This window comes from Phascolarctos cinereus, unplaced genomic scaffold (genome assembly GCF_003287225.1).
Source record: "Phascolarctos cinereus isolate Bilbo 61053 unplaced genomic scaffold, phaCin_HiC Scaffold_5;HRSCAF=322, whole genome shotgun sequence".
NCBI lineage: Eukaryota > Metazoa > Chordata > Mammalia > Diprotodontia > Phascolarctidae > Phascolarctos > Phascolarctos cinereus.
In genome coordinates, this window is record NW_027555958.1 from 125887912 (window position 1) to 125915407 (window position 27496).

At 37.5% G+C, this 27496-nt stretch overlaps 1 protein-coding gene across 17 annotated transcripts in view; it reads left to right on the forward strand.

Annotated features, from left to right (window-relative positions):
• Window positions 1-27496, forward strand: part of EPB41L2 (erythrocyte membrane protein band 4.1 like 2) — a 266227-nt gene that overhangs the window by 205243 nt on the left and 33488 nt on the right. For 7 of the 17 annotated variants that reach the window (XM_078155137.1, XM_078155138.1, XM_078155140.1 and 4 more), the window contains 6 exons: window positions 7751-7923; window positions 15465-15631; window positions 17010-17651; window positions 20574-20606; window positions 22773-22919; window positions 24370-24468. In XM_078155137.1, the coding sequence (XP_078011263.1) occupies window positions 7751-7923; window positions 15465-15631; window positions 17010-17651; window positions 20574-20606; window positions 22773-22919; window positions 24370-24468 (1261 nt within the window). Of the gene's footprint in view, window positions 1-7750; window positions 7924-15464; window positions 15632-17009; window positions 17652-20398; window positions 20459-20573; window positions 20607-20858; window positions 20919-22772; window positions 22920-24369; window positions 24469-26844; window positions 27013-27496 lie in introns of all 17 variants that reach the window. The other 10 variants (XM_020987054.1, XM_020987055.1, XM_020987056.1 and 7 more) reach the window with 7 other exon arrangements.

Here is a 27496-nt window from a genome sequence, read left to right on the forward strand (position 1 = left end):
CCTCTACCCAATGACCCCATGAAACCTATTTTGGGAATTTATTTGTAAACATCAATTTAAGATCTCAAACATTGGAAAAAAATCTTTCATTTAAACATTTTCTGTAAATTTGATTGGACTGGATTTTAATTTTTGTATTTTTAAAAAAATTAATAAATTTTTAAAGGAAGCACTTAAAAAAAAAGCCATGAATTTATTTAGAAAAAATAGCACTTATGGGGCAGCTAGAAGGCACAGTAGTTAAAGCTCCGGCCTTGGAGTCAGGAGAACCTGAGTTTAAATGCTGCCTCAGATACTTGACACTTACTAGCTGTGTGACCTTAGGCAAGTCACTGAACCCTGATTACCTCACTCCCTGCCCCCCCCAATAGCACTTTTCATTTAAAGGCAGTTAAAAAACAAGTAGGTTTTTCCATTGCTAACAGATCAGACAGAATACAATGTTATATATTTTATAGAGGGATACTTTCTGAAAATTTTTAAGTCATATTTTGTTGAAATATGTAAAATTGAAGAAGTATGAAATTTTGCATGTTGATACTAAATTGCTCATAGTAATAAAATATTAGCCAGTTTCTTATATAACAGTTTTTAAATGGTAGCACTGGTGCTAATATATGTGACTGTGACTTTATTAATAATAGGATTTTAAAAATCTCTTTTATTTATTTTTCATAGGAGTCTTTAGTAGTATTTGCAATGTTAAGTCTTATGCCAATTTAAATATATACTTTAAGAGATCTTAAATGTGTGCAAGTAGATTTCCTTTTTAATGTCTTACTCCTTTGCTCTTGGCTCAAGGAATTTTTTTTAGTCCATATGAATTTTAGTAATTTTGTTTTAACTATTATCTTAGAGTAATTTTTTGTCTGAGATATATTTTAAGACAGTGTATAACAAAGAGGGTCTAGGAGTGGAAGATATCTGAAGAAATCAAATGTTTTGTGATCCAAAAAAGATAAATATTATTGAAATAATTTTGGTTCCTGTTCTCTTTGTGTTTTCTAGGAAATACTTCAAGTAGGTTTATATTCATATTTGGTCAGCTTAGCACCCTTTTGTTAAAAAAGCAGCTAATCTATTTCTATGTTCTATTCCGACTGCTTTGTTCTTGTGTTGATCAGCCTACCTATGTGATTCAAAGGTTTCTGGACACAAGAAAACACTTGGTACAGTTGAGACACAATTCCCCTAGGACTTGCTATGTCATTAGAAAATTTCTAGCCACATGTATCAGTCACATTCTGGAAGTTTGTGGAAGAGAATGTAATATCCATTGAAACAGGAAGCTTCAGAGAGCTTTTTATCCCAGTTTGAAAGGCTATAAATAAATGAAATTCAATTGTCCAGAAGTTACATCTTTTGTGATTTCTTTGTACAAGATGATGACTCATGACTTCATGCAAAACCAACCTAAAACTTTTCTCTGTAAGTGTAGGCCTGAGAATGGATCTGTCATGTTTACAAAATGTGTTTAATAAAATGCACCTAGATAGAATCATTGTAACGTGCTTTGAAAAGAAAACCGATTTTCATGACCACTATGAAGAACTTTTATAGAAGTCTCATTATAGGTTGTATAGGGTGGTTCTTGTTCTCACATGGGTCTTTTGATTCAAATTTTTGCCTGATTGTGCATCCTGACCTGTGTAAGTTGTATTCTTTTGCCTCCCTACATAATTGAAAGGGTTTCTTTGTGTTCTTTTGTGTGACCATTTTTCCTATTTAAGCTATTGTATGATTATGCTTAATTATGGTAGGATTCCAATATTAAATGGAAGAAATATGACTCAGAATCACCTGCTTCTTTCTTATCTTAACAAAAGAGAAAGGGAGAGAGACAGAGACAGAGAAAGAAAGAAGCAGACAGAGGATATAGTTCTAGACCTAGACTGACTATGTTGGAAACATCCAAAGAGAAAAACTAAAATAATATTTATAAGTGTCTTAGAATTTCCTGTGTGGTTAATTTGAAAGCTACTTAACTCAACAAGAATTAATTAAACACTTGTTTTGTGCCAGGCACAAGTATTTGGAGATCTTTATATCCCGACCTCACTTCTGGAGATAAAAAGGAAGGCAAAAACCAGTCCTCACCTCTAGATGCTCACATTCTAATGAAGGAGACCACATGCCAACATCTGTGTACATACAAGATACATATAGGGTCTTGGAGGAACTCTCAGAAGGAGGGCTCTAACAGTTCAGGAGTAAGAATGGAATTGGGAAAGATGTCTTGCAGAAGGTAGGATTTGAACTGAGTCTTGAAGAAAGCAAGGGAAGCCACAAGGTAAAGGTGAGAACAGAGTAATTCCAGGCATGGGAGGCAGCCAGTGACAAAACATGGAGTTGAAAGATGGAATTTTGTGTGAGGTACAGCAAGTCCTTGCTGGCCTTTAGAATGTAAGCGCATTGAGGACAGAGATTGTCTTTTGCCTCTTTTTGTATCCCCAGCACTTATCACAGTGCCTGGCACATAATAGATACTTCATATATGTTTACTGAATGAATGAATGAATGTGGAGGGGAGGACAGTATGAAACTGGAAAGGTAGAAGAAAGGGGCCAGGTTGTGAAGGGCTTTAAAAGCCGATTAGAGGATTTTTTATTTGGTCCTGGAGGTAATAGGAAGCCACTGGAGATTTTTGAATAGGGGAATGATATGGTTGGACCTGTGCTTTAGGAACAGCTGTTTGTCAGCTGAGTAGATGATGGAATGAAGTGAGGAGACACTTGAAAAGGGGAGACCAACCAGAGGCTATTGCAGTAGTCCGGGCCTGAGGTGATTAGAGCCTGCTTGACTGAGTAAGAGGAGAGAAAGGAGTATATAGAAGAAGTGTTAAAGGTAGAAGCTACAGGATTTGGCAACAGATTGAATAATAATGGAGGGGAAGTTTGAGATTGAGGAGTTGAGGCTGACCTTGAGGTTATGAACCTGAGGGGGTCCCCTTGCTAGAAATAAATAAGTTGGGAAGAAGGGAAGGTTTGGGGAAAAGATAATGAGTTCAGTTTTAGACATGTGGAGCTCAAGGTGTCTGTGGGAGATATCCGGTTCAGGATTTCTAACATGCAGTTGGGGATATGAAACTGAAGATCAACAAAGAGGTTAGGCCTGGCTAAATAGACCTGAGAATCATCTGCGTGGAAATGATTATTGAGGCCATTGAAACTGATAAAATCACCAAGGCATTATAGAAGAAAAGCAGAGGGCAAAGGAGAAGGAAAGCAGTGATTACTGGGTGAGATGTGGAAAAGAGCCTGCAAAGGAGAGGAAAAGGAGGAGAACCAGGGAAAAAGGAAGGAAAAGGAGGAGGAGAAGAGGAGACAGCAAGCTAACAAAAACCTAGAGGAGAGAGAATAACCAGGGGAAGAGGATGCTCGACAATGTTAGAGGCTTTAGATAGGTCAAGAAGGATGAGGACTAAGGTAGGCCATGTGTATAATACAGCTTCCTCAAAAATTCAGCCACAAAATGAGGGAAGTCTTAAAGAGTGACCCGTTTTTTAGTGAAATACAAGGCAGGGTTCTCAGCTTAGAGAATGAGGAGAGTGGGAGCCATTAGGGTGTGGGAGAGAGATTGAGAAGGTTTAGAAAGGCTATTGTAGTAAGTTGGATAGTGAATCTATCAGGGAGTAATAAAAGAATACCTTGCCACAGTCAGGTAGATGTAGATTATTTAACATAAATTTTTAGTGCATCCAGTCATCATGGTTTCATGATTTTCTCCAGCTGTATTCAGCAAAGTGGAAGTAGGAATGGATGGTAGGAGTATTCTAAGCCTGGGGCTTGGAAAGGCAAGATCTTCAGGAGGATTAAGGGACTGAGGGAGTCTAGTGTAGAGGATAGGGTAGAATTAAATTTACCAAGTGGTTGAGGTGGAGAAGGGAGGAGAGTGTACAAGTGCAGGGCCATGTGGCCTTGGAAAGAACTAAAGTGTGGAGGGGTTGGTGGTCATGGTAAGGAGGAGAAACAGAATTAGGGGTAGAAAAGCAAAGGGAAAAATGAGATGACAAAAGATTATGCTCAGGTAAAGAAATTTTGGAGTTCATGAACGTAGGAGTGACACATTTCTGTGTGACGGCAAGCTCAAAGGTATATCCTTTTCTGTGTATGGTTCCCTAGTATGAGATTAGGAGTTAAGGTAGAGACTGTGAACTGGACACTAAATTTATTGAGGAAGGAAGGAGAATGTCTTGGGGATCCATATATAATAGCTCTTGGCATCTTGATTGTATGATAAATATGGATTGAATGAACCTTGCAAGGAGTATTCCAGACCCCTCCAACATGGTCAGTCAGTCAAGGTGTATGAGAGAAAATACAACCGGAGTTAGAAAGGGTGGCCAAGGATGCCCTGTCTTCTGGATTGAGCCAGGTCTTGGCATGTGCCAGGAGATTGAAGCAGTGACAAAATAAAAGGCCTAAATGAAAGCAAGTTTATTAACTATGTAGCAGATGTTTCAGAGAGACAATGAAAGGGCATAGGTAGTTCTAAAGTGGAACTTCAGGGCAAGAATTGAGGGAGATTGTAGAGAGGATGCAAGCAGTGGGAGTTCATACAACAAAGGCTGGGAGTTCAGAATCCTTTGGATAGAAAGAAGTATGTTGGGGGAATATGCTAGCCATTGAAGATTATATTCAGGCAGATTATCAGTTGCTAACTGATTAGCAGTCTAGGTGTAGACCCCTACAATGTGTGTTCTCATTCACGTGTATACTTCCAATGATGCAGATTGTGGCCCATCTGTGGTTTCTCAGCTCTTGTCTGTACTCTTAGAAATTTTCTATCAGGGCCTTCTTCTTGTTCTCTTGACGTTGTATGGATTTTGTTGGAGCATTTAGGCTTACTGTAAGTTATCATTAATGACCTTGCCATAAATCTCCAGGAAGGATGTACAAAAGAGAAAAAAAGCAAGACCCCTTCTTCCCCCAAGGAACTAATTATCGATGTGAGAGAAAAATTTTAAAAATTACTTTTCCTCAGTTTTTCCCCCTTAAAACATGAGTTCTTCAAGAGGAGGATACAAATTCAGTCTTTAAAATATATAGGATATACATATTTTCATATGATATATCTTTTTTGCATTAAGATTTCAGTAAATTTAATGTAACTAATATGTCTAGTTCATTTTTTTTGGTCCCATTGAACATTTTTAGAGATTTCTTTTTGGATCACGAATTTGTATGCTGTTCCTTTGAGGTGTGTTTTTATAGATAATTGTTCCTCTTATTAAAATTAAACACACTCATGAATTAGTTATATTGTTGACAAACCACTTTTCCTTAAAATAACCCTGTAACATAGTATAAATGTTATTACCAAAAATACTTCATGAGTGAAGATAAGTGTGGCCTGCTTTATGTTGCCTGAGTCCATTAAAAGTTAGTTAATATAAATTTTTGCTTACTGATATGAAGAAACAGCTGACCTTATCTAGTATAACGAGAATCATTCAGAATGAAAAGCTGCCAGATAGTTTGCTTACTTTCCCCTGGGACAACTCCCATAGCATTAGTCTTTTGATTACCTGAAGTCTCCAGTCAGGTCTCCATTGTCACGGGCATCATCCGATTTCATATACTCATCCATACCGCTTCTTCTCCTTGAGTGGGAGTAAACAAGGTAACGTGTTCTGTGCTTAGTATACCTTAAAATGCTGCATAAAAGATGGCGTTATTGTTATTATTAGAAAATTAGAGGTTATTAGAAAATCAGAGGCCTGATACAGGAGCAGTCACTCAAAACTAGGTTAGGAAATTTGGGGTCAAACATTCAAAAACGTAATTCAGTTTGTGTAAATAACTGGCTCGATTTTGATGTTTTGCTATTCTAGAGACTTTTTGGCATTGCATAGGATGAGAACACTAAGTGTGTGGGAGGCTGCCAGAGGTTGCCTGGCACATTGGCGTGCTCAGTGTCTTACTGCCTGGAGGCACTTTCTCATCATTGATGAAAAGGCACTGTAACAGTTCTAAAATTAAAGCAGAAATGGGGCTAGAATCCTAGTAGAGCTGTGTAGGATTGTACCATATAGACTACTTCTGAGAGGTAGGATGGCCTTGGGCAAATCATTTTGTTTTTCTGAGCATCAGTTTTCTCATCTGTAAAATGGAAATGAAAACACCTGCACATAGATTGTTGTAAAGATCAAATGAGATAATGTAAGCATGTTATTTTATAACTGTAAAGGCTACCTGCTATCATGTTAATGATCGTTGACAGATGAAGGAAAATGGCTTGCTGCATTCCTCACATCCTATAAAATGGTTGGCTAAAACCCATTAGTTGATTGGGAAATTCAAAAACTGCTTTCAGGCGAATTTTGAATTTCATAGTTAATCCCTTTGGCTTGTTCTTGACCAGATTGTAGCGGCTGGTATTTAATAGTGCTTTCATGTTTGAGAAGTATACCCCAAGGTCACACTGCTAGTGTCAGAGGCAGGATTTGAGCCCATATCTTCCTAAGTCTAGGTTCTTCAGTCTGCCTACTATACCATGTCATTACAGTGAAAGATATTGAATTTGAATTCATATTGTAGCATTCCTGGTATAGATTGGCTAGGTTACAGAATTCTCATCTACCAGTAGCCTAAAAGTTTTGTGGGGTTTTTTTCCCATTTAAAATTGCATCAGTTTATAACAGTGTTTCATATTCTGCATTGTTGACTTTATCATTCATTTCATGAACCCAGGACTTAAGTGATGGAATCATTCTGGCAAGCAGACATGTTAGTCATCTGGTCTACTTTCATTCTGTTCTTTTTTTTCCATGGGAAAGAATTATTCAGTGGAGTAGATCCAATAAATTGGCTGGTCTTTTTGTAGTAGAAATAGTTCTAAACTTCATGAATAAAAACTAAAAACAAATTACTTGTTAATTTTATAGCTAAGAGCAAAGATTCAATCATTAGGATTATCTGTAGAATATAGAATCATAAACATAAGGCCACTGTGACTATGTCCTTGACATACAGCCTTAGATATTTTTCACAGTTCAAAGGCATAGGAAAGAATATTGATTTTTATTCATTTTGTTAGAAGCAGATAGATAGCATAATGGACAGTGCTGGTCCTGGAATCAGGAAGATGGGTTGAAGTGTGGCCTCAGACACTATCTTATGTGACCCTGGGCAAAGACCAAAGTAGTCTGCCTTAGTTCCCTCAACTGTAAAATGATGGTAACAGTTCACAAGGTTGTTGGGATCAAATGAAATAATATTTGTGAAATACTTAGCTTAATACCTGGCACATAGTAGGCTTTTAATAAAGGGTTTTTTTAAATCTTCCCTTCTTATTTTATTTATTTACGAGGGAAATAATATGGGAGAACTGGGAATGTTTGGTTTTTATTTACAAGCCTGCATTAGAGCACATGATATTATTTGTGAGTAATTGTCTTTTCTGGGGGTGGGAAACCTGTGGCCTTAAGGTATGTGTGGCCTTCTAGGTCCTTGGGTATAGCCTTTTGACTGAGTCCACATTTTACAGAACAAATCCTTTTATTAGGAGGATTTGTTCTGTGAAGTTTGGATTCAATCAAAAGGCCACACTTGAGGACCTAGAGGGCCACATGTGGCCTCAGGGCTGCAGGTTCCCCACCCCTGGGACTCTTCTATTTTCAAAATTGAGTAACTGTACTCTATTAGAAAAGCTAGATGCTTAGTAGAGAATTAAGCCTTTAAAAATTATGAAGTTTTCTTCTGAACTATAGCTGTGAATTCTGATTTTGTTCTACTTTTGTCCCATATAGGCTTGTGTCACCAGAACAGCCACCAAAGGCTAAGTTCCTCACTTTGGGGTCTAAGTTCCGATATAGTGGCCGTACTCAAGCACAGACCCGACAGGCAAGCACCCTCATAGACAGACCAGCTCCATATTTTGAGCGCACCTCCAGCAAACGAGTCTCAAGAAGTCTTGATGGAGGTAAGAAAATAAGTAATTATAGAGAAGGAATTCCTTTCCTTTTTTCTCTCATGACCCCTTTGGCAATCTGGTCAAATCTATGTGCCCTATTCCTGAAAAAATGTTTTTAAATGCATAAAATGAGATACATAAGATTACCAACAAAACCAATTACACTGAAATACAGTTTTTTAAGTTTTCACAGATCCTAGGTTAAGAACTCTTCTGACAAGTATAGGTTAAGCTCTATTATTCAGATAACATGGTTGGTTTTATCAGGTACATCATTTGTAAGTGGCCAAGTTTTAAGGAATTAAAAAACTGAAATACATTGATGGCTCAGATGTTCACATATAATTCAGTATTTCTTACATTTTGATGATATTTCATCATCTTTTCTTCCTTGGGGGAATAATTGCTAATGATCACTAAATCTTTTTGTGATACAAATGTGTAAAAATGACTGCTAATAACTATTTCTAGTTGACAGGAGCCTCTGTAACCTAGAATTTACTGTAGCTATTTTGGCTGCAAAACATTTTTGTTTCTATGAGACTTCAATAAATATGTGAATAGTGCTAAAATTTTAATTCCAGGCATATATATATAACATGTCAATTCCTTTTAAATTATATTATCAGAAAAATGGCATATATATATACATACATATATATGCCATTTTTCTGATAATATAATTTTAAAGGAATTGACATGTTCATGGCATGTTCAGCATATGCAGCATGTAAAATCAAAAACAAAATTGCACTATATATAGCTTATTCAGTATTTTTGTTAACATGGAGTGAAATTGCATAAAATGTTGATGGATCAAAAAAACACATAGGTAATATAATTATTGTCCTTACATTTCTAGTAAAAAAAAATACATATACTTTAATGTGCAGTTGTAGTTCTTTCTCCTCTCTTAAGATCCATGATCAAATTAAGACTGCCATTGCTCTTGGATAGACCCTATCATTCTGTTCCCCTATGGCTCTGCTCGCCATTCCTGTGGTGACTTTGCAAACTGGAATATTCTTTCTTGTCCCCCACCCCTCGGGTGTGATATCTCCCTGTATTAGAAACGGAGCTTCTCAAAGGCAAGGCTAACTCTCTTTTTCTTGTTTGTATCCCTGTCACTGAGTGCCTGGCACATAGCAAACACTTAATGTTTTTTGTTCATTCATTCCTCCTCGTGGCTTCCCCTTACCTCCTTTCTGTTTCTCTTTTTTTCCTTCATTTTCTTTTCCCTTTTTTTGTTTCCTTTTTTCTTCTCTTTTCCTTTGTGTCTCTCATGTAGAAATAGCTCAGTATTGCCTTTCCCTGCCTGTGCATGAGTAAGATATGATAAACGCAGATAGTTTTTTACCCAAAGAAATACAACTTCTAAATATACTTTCCAATACATGAAGGAGACAAAAGGAGGATTTTAAATTGCCAGTCTCATTTTAAAAAAAAATAGTTGGTTGCTGGTTCTCACCAGAAGCCAATTGGATTACTAGAAACTAAATCACTATAAATTTATTGTTTTGTGAAAGCACCTTTTTGATAACCTTTGCAAAATATAAATCCAGTCGTTCATATTATTCGCATTTCTCTAATGCTTTGATGTTTGCTAAGAGCTTTTCCCACAACACCCTAATGAGACAGTGCAAGTATTATTATTCTCTTATAAACTGAAACTCTGAGAGTTTAAGTAATTTGCCTAAGGCCACACAGTAAGTAAATGTCTGAAATGGGATTTGAACCTAACTTGAATCCAGCATTCTTAAAAAGCTTTCTCAACATGAAGGGACTGTTCTACCACATTTTATTGGCCCAGTATGTAAAACAGATGATACATAAGGATATTTGTTAGGTACTCAGTTGTCCCAATATATTAGCAAGCATTTTTAAGCACTTACTATGTGCCAGGCACTTGGCTAAATGATAGGGGACACAAAGTCAAATGAAGTAGTCCCAGCCCATCAATTATTTTCAGTAATGCACTGTTCCTAAATTCTCTGGCACAGATATTATTAGAGAATCTGCCACATTTTTTCCTTATGAAACCAAAAACTGCAAAAAGATAGTCTAAAATAAGTTATTGCATTCACAAATACATTCATTTTTCATCATGTTTTTACATTTATCACTAGAGAAGTTGTTTAAACCATCTTCTAGTTTATCAGTTGGGACATTCAAATATCAAAAGTTATTGTATTGCAGATGTTTGCCCTTTGCCACACAGAAGGCCTGCAACATAGGAAATTGTTGTTCTTTGGTGTTCTGACTTGAAATGCTATTTACCCAGGAATCTTGTCTTTTTTTGTTTGTGTTTTTGTTTTTAGGCAGTTGGGGTTAAGTGACTTGCCCAGAGTCACACAGCTAGTAAGTGTCAGGTCTGAGGCCGGATGTGAACTCAGGTCCTCCCGACTTCAGGGCCAGTGCTCTATCCACTGTGCCACCTAGCTGCCCCAAATCTTGTCTTTCTTCAAGTCTCATTTTAAACTCTCTCCCATTGCCACCCACCAGCTAATCTTGTGATGATAATTAATCTCTTACTAAGAACTTCCACCTGCCATATCTTAGTTGATCTCCATGTGAACTTCTAAGATAATCTGGGCAGATAATGCTCCTCATTTCTGTTTGATAGAGGAAAAAAACTGAAACTAAGTAAATTAATCAACTTGTCCAAGGTCCCATAACTAATAAGTGGTGGAGCTTGGATTAGAATTTTACATATTCTGCCTCCTCACCAGTGGTCTTTTTATACTGTCATGATGGGCAATATATCAGGCTAATCTTCTTGAAACATATGAGGCCTCTCTCAGCTCCTCATAGGGAAGCCCACCATCTTGTGTGGCCAGTAAGCACAGAGGGCCACAGTAGATGTGTATCTGAAAACAATGAGTTTGCAGATAGAAGCACCAAACATTACACAGTGGTTCATTCTTTTTTGCTCTTTGTCTTGGATGCTATAAGTCATAAGATAGGGTGTGTTCTCAAAAAGGCTATTGTGGAAAATAAAATAGAAGGCTTTTCATGTGGTTGTATGACTGGACATATAGTGAGCAATTTGGGGGTAAGGTTACCTTTCTTTTCCTTCTCCAAAACAAATTTGAATTGTAGGGCTATCAATACCAAGCACTCCTCACCACCACATTTATCGGTATGTGCTATAATTGACATGGCATCTGGCTTTTTGTTTTTATTTTAGAAGCATCTCTGATTCCCTCCCTGTGGAGCATCCTGCTTTTCACTCCACATTATTTGGAGTAACATTTCCCTGTTCCTTGTCCCAGTTGTGGAATGCTGTCATTTCTTAAGGACTTTTTTCTGATTTCTTGTCCCAATGTGAAGGGGTTTTCTGCCTCTCTGAGAACTGGTACCTGCCAGTGCCTAGCCTGAAGCAATACAACCTTAGCTCCTAGGTCAATAAAGAAGAGGGAGTCTCTCATCTTGCACTAAGTTCTGAAATGGTAGCATCCTTCTCAGCAGAGGGGAAACCAGAGTCTTTACTAGATGAGACTTTATTGGACTCGTTTGCCACTAGGCCAGCTTGACTTAACATGAACTCTATTCCTAGAGCATTTTTAATCAAAGTTCTACTATTTCTATGTACCCAAGGAAACTTTGATGAAGGTGTTGTATTCTGCCATTTAACTTCAAATATTAAATGATGACAGATGTTTGTAATAAAGTTGTAAAATATTGTGACAGGAAGGGGAAGAACTTGATCTTAAATGAGCTGAGACCAAAGAAAATTTGGCTCACTCCCTGGGTGTTTCCAAATGCTCTTGTAAACCAACTGAAGAACTTCTTAGAATCTAGCAAATTAGAACCTGGAACCTTGTAAATGAAGAAGGAAAACAGAATTAAAAATATAAACTTTGCTTTTTTAAATGAGGACAAAAAGAAGATTTAAAATATTTCCTGTTAGATAAATAACATTTATAATATATTGCATTGCCCATTCCCCAACTCATTTTATACAGGTTAGATTAAATTAAAATTGAGTACTCAAGGGCATCCTCAAAGGAAAAATTGAAACTCAAGTTATGAGCCTAAGTTGAGAGTTAGAGATGGAGTTCCCACCTCCTCATCCCCATCTTTGCCATAGTGATGATTTGAGTAGGGGGGGTAGGTTTTGGGTATGGAATGACTTGTAGTTCTCTGATCAGCATCAAGTCTCTCATTTTCTCATTCATATTCGCTCTCTCTCCCTCCCTCTCTCTCTCTCTTTCTCTCTCCCCTGTCTCTCCCCCCACACACACTAGCCACCTACTTTGTGATCTAGCAGCTCAATTGTAAGGCTGGGGGCCTAGAAAATATGGAGCCTAGGATCCTGATTTGCTTAAAGAATACCATAAGTTGCAGGGAAAAGGTGCCAACTTGTACTGGAGGAAGAGTTTCCTTGTCTGGGAGTTCCCTGTACCGTTGTAATCACGGGAAGAGTCCCTATCAAGGCCTATCCCCATCTCTGTGAATATCATTTAAGGATCATTTGGAGTGTTAAGTTCTGCCTATCACAATAAACCATATAACACTGGGCAAATGATTTAACTTTTTAAGCTTCAGTTTCCTTAACTGTAGAATGAGGTGGTTAAACCAGGGGTGGGGAAATCTGTAACCTTGAGGCCACATGTAGCCCTCTAGGTCCTCAAGTGCAGCCCTTTGAATCCACACTTCACAGAACAAATCCCCTTAATAAAAGGATTTGTTCTGTAAAACTTGAGCTCAGTCAAAAGGCCCTATCCAAGGACCTAGAAGGCCTCATGTGATCCAGTGAGAAAAGAAAATTCAGTAGGAACAGAATAGGGCAGTGGTAAAATTAGCAAGTGTCCATGTGACGACAAACAGCCTGGGGTTCATGTCATATAAAGATCACTTAAGGAACTAGAGGTACTTATCCTGGAGAAGAGGTGACTTAAGGGAGACATGATAGCTATTTTCAAGTGTTTGAAGGGCTATTATCTGGTAGACTTTTTCTCCTCGACTCCAAAGGGCAGAGTGAGAAAAAAGAGAGGAAATGGAAAAGAGAGAAAAAAATAATATATAACTAGTTCGAAGGGAAAAAAAAATCAACAAAAAAAAAGTCACCCAACACAGTGCCCGTAAGGAAAAAGAACGTAGTAAATGCATGAACTGATAGTTGCATCAAGTCCATGACCTATTTTAACATGTCTTTCTAGTGTGAATCATGTCTTCTTTGCTAGCTCAGTGTCTGTATAGATGTTATGAACTTGAAGGATGATCTCTATTGGAAGTAATAGATTGAAGCTGCAAAGAGGCAAATTTAGATTTGATTTGAATGAAAGTTTCCTAACAATTAAAGCTCCCCTAAAGGGGAACAGAATCCCTCTGGAGGTAACAGTGGGAGCCCTTCCTTCCCCCCTCCCCTACTATGTTCTTCATTCATTTTGGTTGTGTCTAACTCTCTGTGATTCCATTTGGGGTTTTCTTGGCAGAGATGCTGGAGTGGTTTGCCATTTCCTTCTTCATCTCATTTTACAGATGAGGAAACAGAGGCAAATAGAGTTAAGTGACTTGTCCAGGGTCACACAGGTAGTGTCTGAAGCCAGATTTGAATTCAGGAAGATGAGTCTTCCTCACCCCAGGCCCAGCACTGTATCCACTGCACCACCTAGCTGCCCTGCTACAGGGGAAAGCAAATCAAGTTAAGTTCTAGAGAGGATTCTTATTAAGGTATTTGTTGTATTATATGATTTCTGTGGTCCCTTTCAACCCAGATTCTATAAACCCCTTCTCTTGGCTAATTGACCCTTATTGTTGAAAGATAACAGAGGAAAAAAAAATTAAAATATCCACAAAGAAATTGCTACAATTAAATTAATCATAGCCAATTCATTAAGTATTTATTGAGTTTTGATATTGAATTTTTCAAGGCTAAGATGAGAATGTCTTTTTCTGGGGGTTACTGCTAATTTTCTGAATCATCTTTTGCCATATGAAGGGCAAATACTTAAGGATGTGACCCACAGAAACGAAGTGTTTGAGTAATTAAATGACCATAGACCAGCTTTGGTATTAATAGTTTTTGGTTTGTCAGGTGAGTTCCAGAACATTTTTTTTAATGGGTATTAATGTTTTCAGAGTCTCTGTCCCAGTTCTGTTTAAAGCATTACCTACAAATTATATTCTGATCTTTTTCCCTTGTCTTATAAACTCAGGTAGTCTTAGAGCTCCTCCTATTGGCTAGTGCTATAATAAAACAAATTGGGCCTCCAAGATCTTTTTGAGTGACTGATGATGATAAGTATAGTGTATTTTAAGCTCAACATATGTTTTAATGCTTTGTCTACAGTAAAATCCATGTATTTTGGCTGCGTGAGACTGGGTGGAGTAGAAGTTGAGTGATTAAATAGGAATTAAGCATTTAAATATTTATCAGGTACATACAATGACATAAGTGAAATAATCCCTGACTTGTAGAAGTTTGTTTTTTATTGAGGCCGGAGGGCAGGGACAACATGTACGTGGTAGGAAATAAACATATAAAATGACTCCTCCTGTAGGAGGTGACCCTTGACCCAAGCCTAGAAGGAAGTAGGAATTCTCTGAGGTGAGGAAGGGAGAGCATTCCAGGTATAGGAACAGATTGTGCCATGACATGAAGATGGAAGGTGGAATGTTGTATATGGTGGGAACAGCAAACAGGCCAGTTTGGCTGGAATGTAGAGTGTATAAAGAAGAAAGATTGGTGAGAGCCATGTCATGAAGGGCTTTGAATGCCCCTTGTGGGAGTTTGTATTTTATCCTCGAGGTAGCTGAGAGCTGAGGGACCTTCCTGAGCAAACAAATCACATGTTTCTACCTGTGCTTTGGAAATATCACCTTAATGATGCAGCTAGGTGGTGCAGTGGATAGAGCACCCTGAGTTCAAATCCGGCCTCAGACACATAACACTTACTAGCTGTGTGACCCTGGGCAAGTCACTTAACTCCATTGCCTAGCCCCCCCCAAAAAAAAATTAAAAAAAGAAAAATCACCTTAAGAACTTTGTGGAGGATGGGTTGGAGAAGGAAAAGACCTACCTGGTCAGGGAGACCAGGTAGGAGATAATGTGATAACTGAGGCTGGAAAATGAAGGCTCGATCTAGGGTGGTGTCTGTGTGAATCAGGAGCCTACAGGGTACCAGCCACGGTATTAATTGCTGAGGATATATACAGAGGCAAAAGATAGTCCCCTGGCCTCAAGAAACTCTCAATTTAATAGGAAAGACAAGAGTCAAATAAATGTGTACAAACACACTACATATATAGGATAAATAGGAAATAATTTACAGGAGGAATGCATTAGAATTAAGAAGGGTTGGAAAGGGCATCCTTGTAGGAGGTGGGATTTTTGTCTGGACTTCAGGGAAACCAAGAAATGAAAAGAGAGTGTATTCCATGTACATGTGCATGCATGCATGTGTGTGTTGTGTGTGTGTGTGTGTGTGTTTTCTTCCTTTCAGTTGGTTGTACATGCAGACAGGTATTACAGCTTTCTAAAGTCCAGCCTATGGCATTTTGAACATACAAGATATCAAATATAACTCCATGTCCTTCTTGCCTAGCACCTATTGGTGTCATGGACCAAAAGGATTTCTCTGGCCCTGCTGGTGATGTTTCTGTTTATGGCCCTGGAGTTGCCGGCCAAGGCATGTTTCAAGATGGAGATGGCAAAAGGGAGGTCAGAAGCCCAACCAAAACTCCACAGTTACAGTTTACTACTGAAGGAAAGGTACGATCAACTAAAATAATACAGTTCTTAAAATACTTTCTGTGTTGGAGACAGATCTGTGATATCTGATGTATTAGAAATCAAAGCATTTTGAGTTTACCACATCATTTTCTCCGAGAGAGATTTCATTACTAAATATGCCAGAAGATTATAGATTTGGGGGTCCATTTTGATTCTAGACTCTGTCCAGGTAGCAACATATTTTGTAGATTCCTGCAAGCTATTAGTTTTATTGATTTATCTTCATGTACTTACTTTGTAACATGAGTCCTCTAGTGACAAACACTGTGATGGGTTTTCCATCTGCATTGAATGTTTGTTGGGTAGATTTCAGGATTTCATGAGGCTAATGGTCATGTGTCTTTTTTCATTTTTCCCTCATGAATTAAAGGCTGCAAATATGATACATTGTTGAGCTTTGTCTCATGTATCATTTGGTATATATGCTTTTGAGTGCCCTCTGAGAAACATCTGTACAAAGTTTATTAATTAGTTTGCTTTAATCATGACAGAGGGGAATTTTCACTTAGCCCTTAAATTTACTAGTTATATTCTCCAAACTGAAAACATTAAGGTATAATTTCCAAAACTGAACCTGTATTTTAAGGATGGGAGTTTAGTGGACTGAAGAGACCTAAGAGTAGTAATTTACTGAAACTAAAATGTCAGGATACATTGCTTAACTGTGCTTTCCTAGTGAAAAAAAATGCATTTCTCACATTATAGTTTCAGAGAATTTGTGATGGTCATGGTTTGTAAATATCATAAACTATGTCAAACAGGGATGCCACTTTGGGCTATTAGGAAGTCAGTAGTACTGCTTTTCAGAGTTAATCCAAAACAGTCAATCAGGGAGGTTCATCATCAGGTCTCTGAAGTGGTCAGTCTTTTTTTTTTTTTTTGGTAGGGATGGATCAATTTGAATTGAATTCTACTTTTTTTTGGGGGGGTGACTAGATTTTTAGGAACTTTTTGGGTTTGACAGTCCCACCTACTTGTCCTTCCAGTGGTACTCTGAACCCTGGCTTTTCTGCTAATACTTTGAATCTCTATTAATACCTATCTGTTGAAAGTAATTACAATAAGACTCAGTAACTAATTCACAGTCAGAAAAACTTCTTGTTGCCATTTCTAAAATAATATTTAAATTATTAGTCATCTAATATTTTTATGTAATAAAAATAGTGTAGTTAGTCTTTTAAAAAACAACCAAAAATGGGTCATTGATTTAACTTAACTATTGGGAATACTCTCCATTCTGCTAGGTAAAAGTTTTCACTAACTATCCATTTCTTTTTTCTCTCCTCTCTCACCCCCACCCCCCATGTATTTCTTTTTTCCTACAAACATACATTTTATTTTATTTAACCATAAATAGTCCATTTCCATATACCCACCATCACCACCCATCCACTGTGTTTCATCTCGATCTGCAAACCTATTGCCAATCCCTGAAATGGAAGTGCTTTCTGACATTTCAGAGGAAGACCTCTTTGGGGAGGTGGATCAAACCACACTGGAGAGCTTGGAATTCAGTTCTCTAAGTGAAACCTCGGGGCATGGTGATACTGAAGTATCCCCCCTTGATTCTATCTTGGATATTCCGCTGTCCCCAGCTAAGCACAGCTGTCCTTCTCCAATCCATGGAAAAACTCTGAAAGGTGCTGACTACCAAGATACTGAGTTTGGTTACTTTTCATTCAATTTCTGCAAATGCTTTCCCACTAACTTCCCTTCACTGCTTGATGAAGATGGGTACCTCACTTTCCCCAGCCTCCCCAAGGTTTGCGTCTCCTTCCTCCCTGCTGACCTACAGCATTATGTTCCTATTACATCGCCTTCATTTATTCCTTCTTTTCTCCTCATCTTTGGGCTGCTACTTTCTGCTTTCCAGTCCGTTCCTTTCTCACTCACCTTTTCCCTTCCTCTCGCTCTATCTCTCTGCTACCTGGAGCCTAAGACAACTTCATTAAACACCTCTTATGACAATGACCTGCATGACAAAGCAGAGGAAGAGGAGGTGTGTAGCCCTATTGTTTAATTGCTTCTACATAGACTGAAATTCATCAGCTTGATGAAAACCCACTGAATCTTGTTATGCTTCCTGACATCGAATATAAACTTGCTTAAAAACTCTGTCACAACTAACCTTCAGGAAAGTAGAGCTTCATTCATTTTCACAAGTAAATATAATGTGCATGAGAAGTAAATGTAAGAGATATGTTGACTACTAGCCTATAGCCATAGCTACTCAACCTATGCAGAGTAAAATACTAAGTGATTTGCTAGTAAATTTGGAAATAAACCCATACCCAATCCTGGTAATTAAAAAACAGCAACAACAAAAAACCCTGCCATTGCTTGAATGATCTGTATTGGCTGTGTTGGTCCTGAAGTGTTATTCCTTCCTCCGCTTACATAGACACAAGCAATGAATACTAGGTTTTTTAAAAGGAAACTTGGTTTATATGAAAGAGCTGCTGTATAGATTGATATTTGTGTTGTAGAATTTCTTAGCTTCATTCTCCCCTCCCCCACAACCTCTACCTTCCTTGCGTTTTTGAGACTTGGTCTCCCTATCTTATTTAATCTAAACCTATATTGGCCACTTGTGGGCTTGATCCCACTGCTGAGTGTCATGGAAGTTTGATCGCCTCCATTTCTGATCTGGTGTGGTTTGCTTAAGGTTTTCCCACCCTGAACACCTCTCTGGAGTTCACCCACATAAGTGCTAGATTTGTTGTGAACACCTGCTAGACTTTTAACCCAGAACTCTTGTGCTCAAGAAATCCACCAGCCTCGTTCTCCCCCAGTAGCAGGTATTAAACACACCTGGATTGTTTCTTTCTACTATTGTTGGATGTTGTTAGCCTTTTTGACTTTTAAGAGTAATTGTAACTATAGTATTGCCTCCACTCCTCCTCCCCTTCCTCCTGTCCTTCCTGAGCCTTTTAAAAAGTATGAAATTTATAGTTCAGTATTGATTTCTCTTTAATCTGCAAGATGTAATTGCAGCCATAATCTTGAAACTTCCTAGTCCTTGTATTATTGGACTGTGGTGGATTTCAGATAAGTTTTTACATAAATCATCCATGAAGCTTAAAATTTCAGTGCTGGGTAGTCCAAGAGCGGAAAATGTTATGTTGTTATTATTTCCTTAGGAGCATAGGAATTTTTTTTACAAGTTTATTGTATTTTTAGATAGGGTGGAACATTCTGGTATTCTTTCCTAGTACTGGGAATCTGCCAGTTTTTATTACCTAATTGTTGGTCGACGGATAATTTTTTAAAATTGTCTCTAAATTAGCTAACCACTATTCCATAGAGTCAGAAAATACCGTGCTTCCTTTTGATAAGTGCTATTAGTTAATTTAGTGCCTTCATTCCATTGTTTACTATAAGCACATAGTGTTTAATGGCTATGAAAAACTGGAAACATTTATTATAGACTTAAAATGTAAATGTGTACAGCATACTATAATTTTGGAAATCAGTCTTGCGTACTGTGAAGAAAATGGTACTGTTGGAAGTCAGCTGAATGAATAATACAGAAATGTTAGTGGTTAAGTGTTTAGAACTAGAAGGGAATAGATCTTAAAACCTGACTTTTTTTTGGTGGGGGTGGGGGGTTGTCGGGCCTCAGTTTTTACACATATGAAAAGACAATACCTTCTGCTTACCTTTTGGGAGTGTTATGACCACATTCTTGAACTCAGAAGATGGCGCTTTCTAAATTCAGGATGGTCTTTATATTTGATATTAGCCAGATAAGCTGAGTTTTTTTTTAATAATCTGAGATACTTTAGTACATTTTGATTCATAGTTTAGCAACTGAATGCCATGTAGTTTAAACTTTTTAAAACTCAGGCCTCTTAGATTTTACTTTGTGCTCTGCACACAGTAAGCCTTTGAAAAATGCTGAATTTTATAATAATGAAGCAAATGTTTGCATTCTTAGAGAATGGAGCAAGAAAATATATTGTTCCATTAATGACAAAACTAGTGAACTTCACTTCTATTCCTCTTTTCATTTTTTTTTTCATTTGTTTGCATGGATTTCAAGATTTCCAAGTGCATTCTCTCGGGAAGCTAGTGAATTTTTCAGATTTTCCTAATGTGTGACATTATTAAGATTTAAGATTATTTCCTCTGAAGTGAACAATTTTTCTTTTGTGATGTTATTCGTCCTTTATAAAGGTAACTATAGCCTAACATTTTATTTAAAATTGGAAGCTTTTTGAAAAGATAAAATAATAAGCAAGTACAAAATATTGTTTCTTTTTTCAAATATAGCATTCTCAAATATTTGACAACACACATATAACATTTATCTCTAGGAAAAAGGATAAATCCTAATTTAATTTCAAGTTATGTATTCCCTCTTTTAACTACCTAACTGATTTGGACTTTTGAAATTAGAGCTGATTGAGGGAGGATTATGGTGCAGTGGACAGAGAGCTGGATTTGGAGTCAGAAGACCCAAGTTTGAATCCAGATTCTGCCACTTAGCACCTGTGTGACCTTGGACAAGTCACCTAACTAATTTGGGCCTCACTTTTTCATCATGCATTAAAATGTTCAGTTCTAGTGTTCAGTGAACAGTGCTGGTTTGCACTCTGTCTAGTTTCACTCACCTATGGTAAGGGCATTCAGAAAAGCCAAACACAATTTGAGGGCTGAAAGAGAGCGAGCAAGACAATGGAGCTTCCACCTTGACCATTTCATCCTTGCAAAAGATTACTTCAACCATTTGTACAACCACCCTAGGTGAAGGAAGACCAGAGTGGCTTAACGTTTACAGCTGCTTCTGAGACTGAAATGATCCAGGTTGGTAAAGTTAGAACTGGGTATTTTAACCTTCAACAGAACTCAGTTGTATTGATTTTAGAAGTCGAACTAATGCTTCACTTTTTCCTGGTCATTTGCTATGTGCCCTTTTTAGGTGGGGACTGAAGAAGAGGAAACACAGCTGGAGGTGGTGGATGCTTTTTGATTTTCCCCCTTTCTAAAATGAAACCTCTGATGGTCGCTGCTTGCCATTGTTACTGTTTGGGAGGCGCTTGCAGAGTTTATTTGCGAGTTTGGTTTGAGTGTTGGCTTTGGTTTTCACTCTCATTTGTTTTTTAAGTCTCAGATTATCAAACTCTGGCTCATTTCTGGTGCTTGTTGATACATTTATGTTTATATTTGCCTTTCCCCCCCCTCTGTGTGTGATTTAATTTCACAGAATTCCTTGAGAGTAGAAGGGGAAAATATTTATGTCAGACATAGCAATTTAATGTTGGAGGTTTGTATAATCTAAGAAACCCATTCTGTTTTCATGGCTGCCAGGCTGCTAAGGATGGGAGGTCACTGCAGGCTGGCTGGCAATCCTTTATGAGCACAGTGCATGAAATGCATGGGGAAGTGCAACTGGGGAGTGCATGGTGTCAATCTGGTTCTCTTATAGCTTCTAAGAATGTATCTTTTGGAAGTTCTTGAAGTGGCAACTGGGAAAAAATATCAACAAGTGAAATGTTGATCCATGAGCCTTTTAAAATAGGATGTGGGTTTGTAAATAAACCTACTTCTCTCTCTACAGATATCTGGATATAGATTTTAAAGTATCTTCTTTTTACTCTCTGTTCCCATCAGTATGCTAAGATATTGGAAAATTTATCACTTTACCATTTAACTGATTGACCTTTTTCCACACCTTTTGTATAGAAATTGGAATTGGGAACATAAATATTTCTTCAGATGTTTTCTTTGAAGTCATGATAACTGATTTTATTGATTAAAAAACAAAGAACTTACTCATCTTGCAGGGCCCCCTGTTGAATTCCCTGTGTCACAGCAGAACTTAGATTTTTTTTCCCTTCATATTTAAGGCAGAGTATGTGATATGTATACAAGAGGTTTGCAAATTGAAGTAATCTGACTAATCCTTTTGGTTGCTTTTTGGCAGCTTTGATAATTGCTAGAGATGTATTTTTGCATAACTTACTAAAATCCTGCGAAGTGTAATGCATAACATTGCTTTGAAGAAATCCAAGAAATGTGCCTGATCTCAAGCCACAGTACTTTTTCCATGCCATGCAAAGGTGTTAGTTTTTGTTTTTAGTTTTCTATTTTTTAAAAATAGTGATATAAGTCCCTGAAACAGCTACTGTGCTTGTGCATGAATGTGGAACAGCTAATTTTGGGAGATGCATGATGGTTTGCCCCTCTGTATTAGGGAGAGGGACTAAAGACATGAAAGAATACACTTTGCTCCTTGAATTTTGAAATTTAAGAACCACTCTTAAAGCTAACCTAAAAGCATTTTGCTCAATAGGTACTATTTACTCCGATAAGTAGGATTTGCTGTTCTCAGAATGAGCAGCTGTCAAACTGGAGTAGCTCAGTTTTGCTTCTCCCTTGCCTGTGTATAAGTCACATTTGGTAACGTGTGATTATGACACAATGCTGCTTGTATACTTTTTAACCAGGGTATGTTTGCTTTTAGGCAGATCCCTAAGAGAGGGATAACAATATCCCCTGGCAGCAGCTACCTTCATAGTTTTTGTTCCTTAAGGTATCAGAAGCAGTCTTTGGAATTTGCAGACTGCCTAAATGCAGTCAACTCTTGGTTATATTTATTTTTTATTGTCTTTTTTTTTTTAAACTTGGCACCATCCCTCAAGCCAAGTACACTTCTCTACCTAACCTCCCACTGTATGATTGGGAAATTCAAATTAATTTTGAAAATTAGCCAAAAGCAAATTATTACAGTTGGAAAGAGGAAGGAAGAAAGGGGAATCGTGATTCATTCCAATTCAGTTAGCTCTTTCGAGATACTCATACTTTTTAGCATAAGTAATCCAGATGTCAGTATAGTTTCTTAGAATGCAAAGATGGGGAGAAAAAAAGGAAAATTAGAACCATCTTAAATATGAATGGGGACAAGAAAATTAGCTGCTTTTTCAAATTTTGACAAATGGTGATTTATGAACAGCAAGAGATGGCTTTTGAGACTTGGCATTTTTCTTGTTTTTATTTTTTCAATTATATAAATTTGCTTTGTTGTGTTTTTGTTTTTATTTTTCCTACTGGGCCTTTTGTTTTTGTCCCTTTGGATTTTTTTTCTTTTTTCTTTTTTTTTTACATTGCACATTGCTAGGACCTGGATAAGACCCAGGACGACATACTGAAACATCAGGCTAGCATTAGTGAACTCAAGCGCCATTTTATGGAATCCACACCTGAACCACGCCCCAATGAGTGGGAAAAGCGGCGTATCACACCTTTGTCCCAACAGACACAAGGGGTATGTCACTAGATATTTGTGAGCATGTGTTTTGTTTGGGCCGTTCAGTAAGGTTAAAACTTCTGGCCTGCTATGTTGAAATCTCTATCAGGAAGGTATGAAGTGTTTCCCTTTCAATTTTTTAAGTTGTTCTAACAATTTCTTAAAATACTAAAAATGTATTAACAATTTATTAGTCACAGACCCATTCCTTAGATATGAATGTGAGAAGAGATAGACCAATTTTTTTTTAAGTTTGATTAGTTGCAACAGGGTTTATCCAAAACCATTGAAGCATGAATTAAAGACTACGACAATATATTGCAATGAGGATTGAGGGTTTAAGTGTGAGCTTGGTTACAGTAAGAAGTTTGTTTAATTTCTAATTTTTGTGAAAATTAGAATAAAATAAATAAATTAGAAAATAAAAATTCATAGGAATTTGAATATCTCTTAAGCTAACAGAAATAATGAAATGCATACAACTGTATTTGTATATATCTTGAAAGCGAGGACTTCTAAAACATTTTCTGCCTTTTGTCCTCAATACCAAAATAAGAATTTTTTTTAGAATACTCTATTTTGTTTCTCTTTTGTTTCAGTATAATTAGAGCCCATTGAGTGCAGAGATCATTTCATTTTTTTCATTGTATGCCCAGCAGCTATACTGGTGCACAATGTAAGGGCTTAATAAATGTTTTTGGAATGAAAAAATGGGCCTCCATCTGTTCTAGCTCCTGGCCTGGACAACCATTGTGTTATTTACAAATAACCTTCATGGGCATAGGTATTACACTTAGAGAGGCAGTGATTTATTATGCTACTAGTTCTGCTGGCTTTTTTTTCTGTTTAAAAAAAAAAAAGGTGTAACTATAGTCTCCTTTTCCCCAAACGCAAATTCTCTAGTGAATTAATTGCAGTATGTCATGATTCAGATTGCAGTTTACAAAATCGCCACCAGTTATGGTCCAGGTATTAAAATGTCATTTTTGTTATTTCTGTATCTTAAAAACCAAAAAGTATATGAACTGTGCAATCAGAAGCTTATGAGAGATTAAAAGAAAAATTCATTTAGCTCGCAGATCAATTAATAAAAACAGTTGAACAATAATGCTCCATTTTTATATCTGAATTTTTTTGAGGTATTAATTAAGTTTTAAGGCACATAGGTGGCTGCTTAGGATTGTTGTCTATAACTGTTACATTCTTCCTTTCAGGTACACTGAAATTGTTGATAAAGTGAGTTCATTGTTTTACAACGGGATGGATATCTCTTGTAATGGATAAATGTATGATGTGATGATACGCTTGTGTGTTAGATTAAGAAGGGAGAAGATTCCTCAGAAGCCCACTGTCTCATCTCCCTGAAATATTTGTTCTATTGACCTACAAGATTATTTCATGTCTATGTTGTTAGAGGTATTTTGTATTTGTGTTATGTGTTAATTATGTTCAATGTTTAAAATAATAGAGAAAAGATCACCTTTTCAAAATGGATATTTTGCCCGTGAAGAAGCAGCAGATCCCAGCACCCCCGATTGTTGAAGAAAAAGCTCAGGAGACAGACAAGGTGTTCACCTTGCATCCTTGTATCTACCCTTGCTTTTTCCCCTTTTCTTTTTCTGAGCTATTGGAGGCCCTTTTCTGCTTCTGTGAACTGTTGGGGGTTTTTTTGGAACCACCTTGGGATAGGGTGTTTTTTTTTTAATTTTTGCATTTACAAAATTTATTTTGATAGCTGTTGGATGAAGCACGTGTCATTTAAATAACAGTACTCTTCAGGAATGTTTTTTTTTTTTTAATCATGACTTATGCATTGAATGCGTTGAATGCATAAGTGCCTATATCATCCAACATGGAATCCAAGGCAATCCCTGGAATTGGGTGAAGTGACTGGCCCTTGGAAAAAGCGTGACTTCTGTTGCAAGTACCTGGTGTTTGTATAGCACTTCCAAGCATTGCATTGAAATTGTCAGAGTGGCAATTGTGGGTGCTAAAAGATGTGATTGTATTTAAAATTAGAACTACACCGGGGCTGACTTTTCATTAAGCTAGAAAAAGGTAGCGATATGCTACGGCCACCCATCAAACACCTGTGCAGCCCAGTGATGGCGCCTCTACTTTTTGGAAGGCCCGGTGCTAGTTGGCAAGTTAGAATTCTCCCAATTTCTTTTTCCTTATTTCTTGAGTGCTTTTTGTGTGTCTTATGTATTGCAGAGCAAATGTTTACCTTGTTTGAGGGCAGTTACTGTCAGTCTACAGTGTGCTTTTTGTGTCTGCCATGTACAAAGCACCCAGTGGGAGGATGTAAAAGAAAAAGCATGGTCTTGCTCTTAGGGAATTTAGTTTATTTGAGGGGACATGTGGAATTACGCAATTCCCCCTTTGCCAAGAAGTAACTTAGGTTTGGAAAAAGGGAGTATTTTGTAGAAAGGCATTTTCTCTAGGACTGATTAGCTCACTTGGTTAGAACACTCTGCTAATGAGCACAGGGTCCCAGATTTAATTCTCCTGGGTTCTGTATCCCTCAATAAACTAGTTACCTGTTCTTCTACCACAGAATGCATTCGTAACTCAGGGCAGGTATCAATGTAATTCCATCAGAAAGAACTCAGAACACATGACAGGCTGGCTAATGTTGAATCAGCAACTTTGAGAGCAAGTTACTTCACTGAGGGGTGGAGGGGAAGGGAAAGGGTTACCTCAGTTTCCTCTAATAATAGGTGTCTAAGTCACAGTTCTCATGTTCTCTTAACCTAACTTAATCTTCATATGCAAAAAGAGTTAGCTCAGTTTTAATGAGATCTAAAGACTTTCACAGTGGCATGTTTAATGATATATATTATAATCAAGTGAAATGGAAAAAGGAGGAACAGAATTTTTTTTTCTAGATTGGGCAGGGGTTAGTTAATTTTCTGGTAACTTTTTTTTTTTTACAATTTCCTCTCAGAAATTTTTTTTCACCATTGTTGCATGGTTTTTATTCTGAAACCCACCTGCTCTTTATACACTTTACTCAACACTCTTTCGTAGAATGCAGGTGAAAGAGCATTGGAGATGTAAATTAGAAACCTAAGATCTAGTTCTGGCTCTGACACCAGCTTTGGGAAAACAGTCTAAACGTTTTGGAGCCTCACTTTGCCTGTCTCTAAAAATAGGATGGATGTGATACTTGCAACATCCACCTCAGAGACTTATTGCAAGGAAAGCATGCCACAAATTATACAGTGCTAGGCAAATGTAAGATTTTTATTATTTCTCTAAGGTGCTTCTCATTTTCTTCTTCTTCGCCTTGCTGGGTTTTCATCTTCTACCTACCTGCAAAGCTAATTTAATAGTTTCAGCAGTATAATACGTGGGAAGAGCATTGTCCATGGAGCCTAAAGGCTTGAGTTCACATCATACTTGTGATACTTAACTACCTTTGTGATCTGGGGCAAGCCACTTAATGACCTTGGGCATTTAAGCCCAAGAATTTGAAGTGTGATTAATCCATGTGTCATTTCCTTTTCAAAGGCACTTGTTTTTTTTTTACAACAGTTTCCATTGCATATTGGGCCATGTTTTCTGATTCTTCAGGGGTGTTTTCCATTTGAGTTCTCAGTGGTTCTTTTCAATATTAATTTACCCAAAACATTTACTGAATATCAACTGGGAATGAACTTGGAATATTTTGGGGTCAGAAAGGAATCTAGCCTGATGGAGTGTTCAAATTGGGACCTACTGCCCTTTATCCTACAGGCAACAGAGAGCCATCCATGGCTCTCAAGCAGGGGAGTGACATGATGAGGTCCAGAGAACCCTCTCAGAATGAGAACTTCTTTCTTTCTGTTTTATACTGTTCTTTTTGTTTCCTGTCTTGTGTAACCTTTCCTTTCATAGGTCACTGTTGTCTGTATCCTCTTTTCATTGTTAATTCTTTGCTTTCCCTTTTCTGACTGTCTAGAGCCTAGAAGAGGAGATAACATCAATTTTATTTAGTAAAGAGGGCTTTTCTGCTAGCATGAAAGCCACCTTCACATCAACCAGCATTCGGACAGCAGAGGGCTCTGTTGTGAATTATAGTGTACCTTCTGAAATGCTTTCTTCCTCGCCCTTCTCACAGTTGCCTGAGGTGCATTTTGCTTTTTTTCCTCCCTCTCCTGTTCTTTAAAGCCACATGTGAAGGAATAAGATTTTTGAATATTCAATAGGTGGGGAGGAGGGGGGTAGGTTTTTATTACTGAAATATATTCGGTTCAGGAGAAATAGTACTAATAACTATGATATATGGGGGGGAAAGATGGAGGGGAGTGGGTATTTGGGTGTAGGATATGGTTCTATCCCCCTTGACAGGTGTTTGGGAGCCATCTTGGGAAAGGAAAGCATTTTCCAGTGGTGGTATTCCCTTCACCTGTATCACAGCAACATCTCTTCTTCCTAATATAAATTTCTTTGCCTTGAGAAATGAAACTGTGGCCCCTCCACCCTGCTGAGTGAGCAAGTTACCCTGCAATTGATTTTTTTTAAAAAATGAAAACTCTTTAGGGGAAAAAAATTCCCAAAATGTTTATCATAGCAGTGTGCCATATACATCTTATTGTAGTGATGACAGTAGT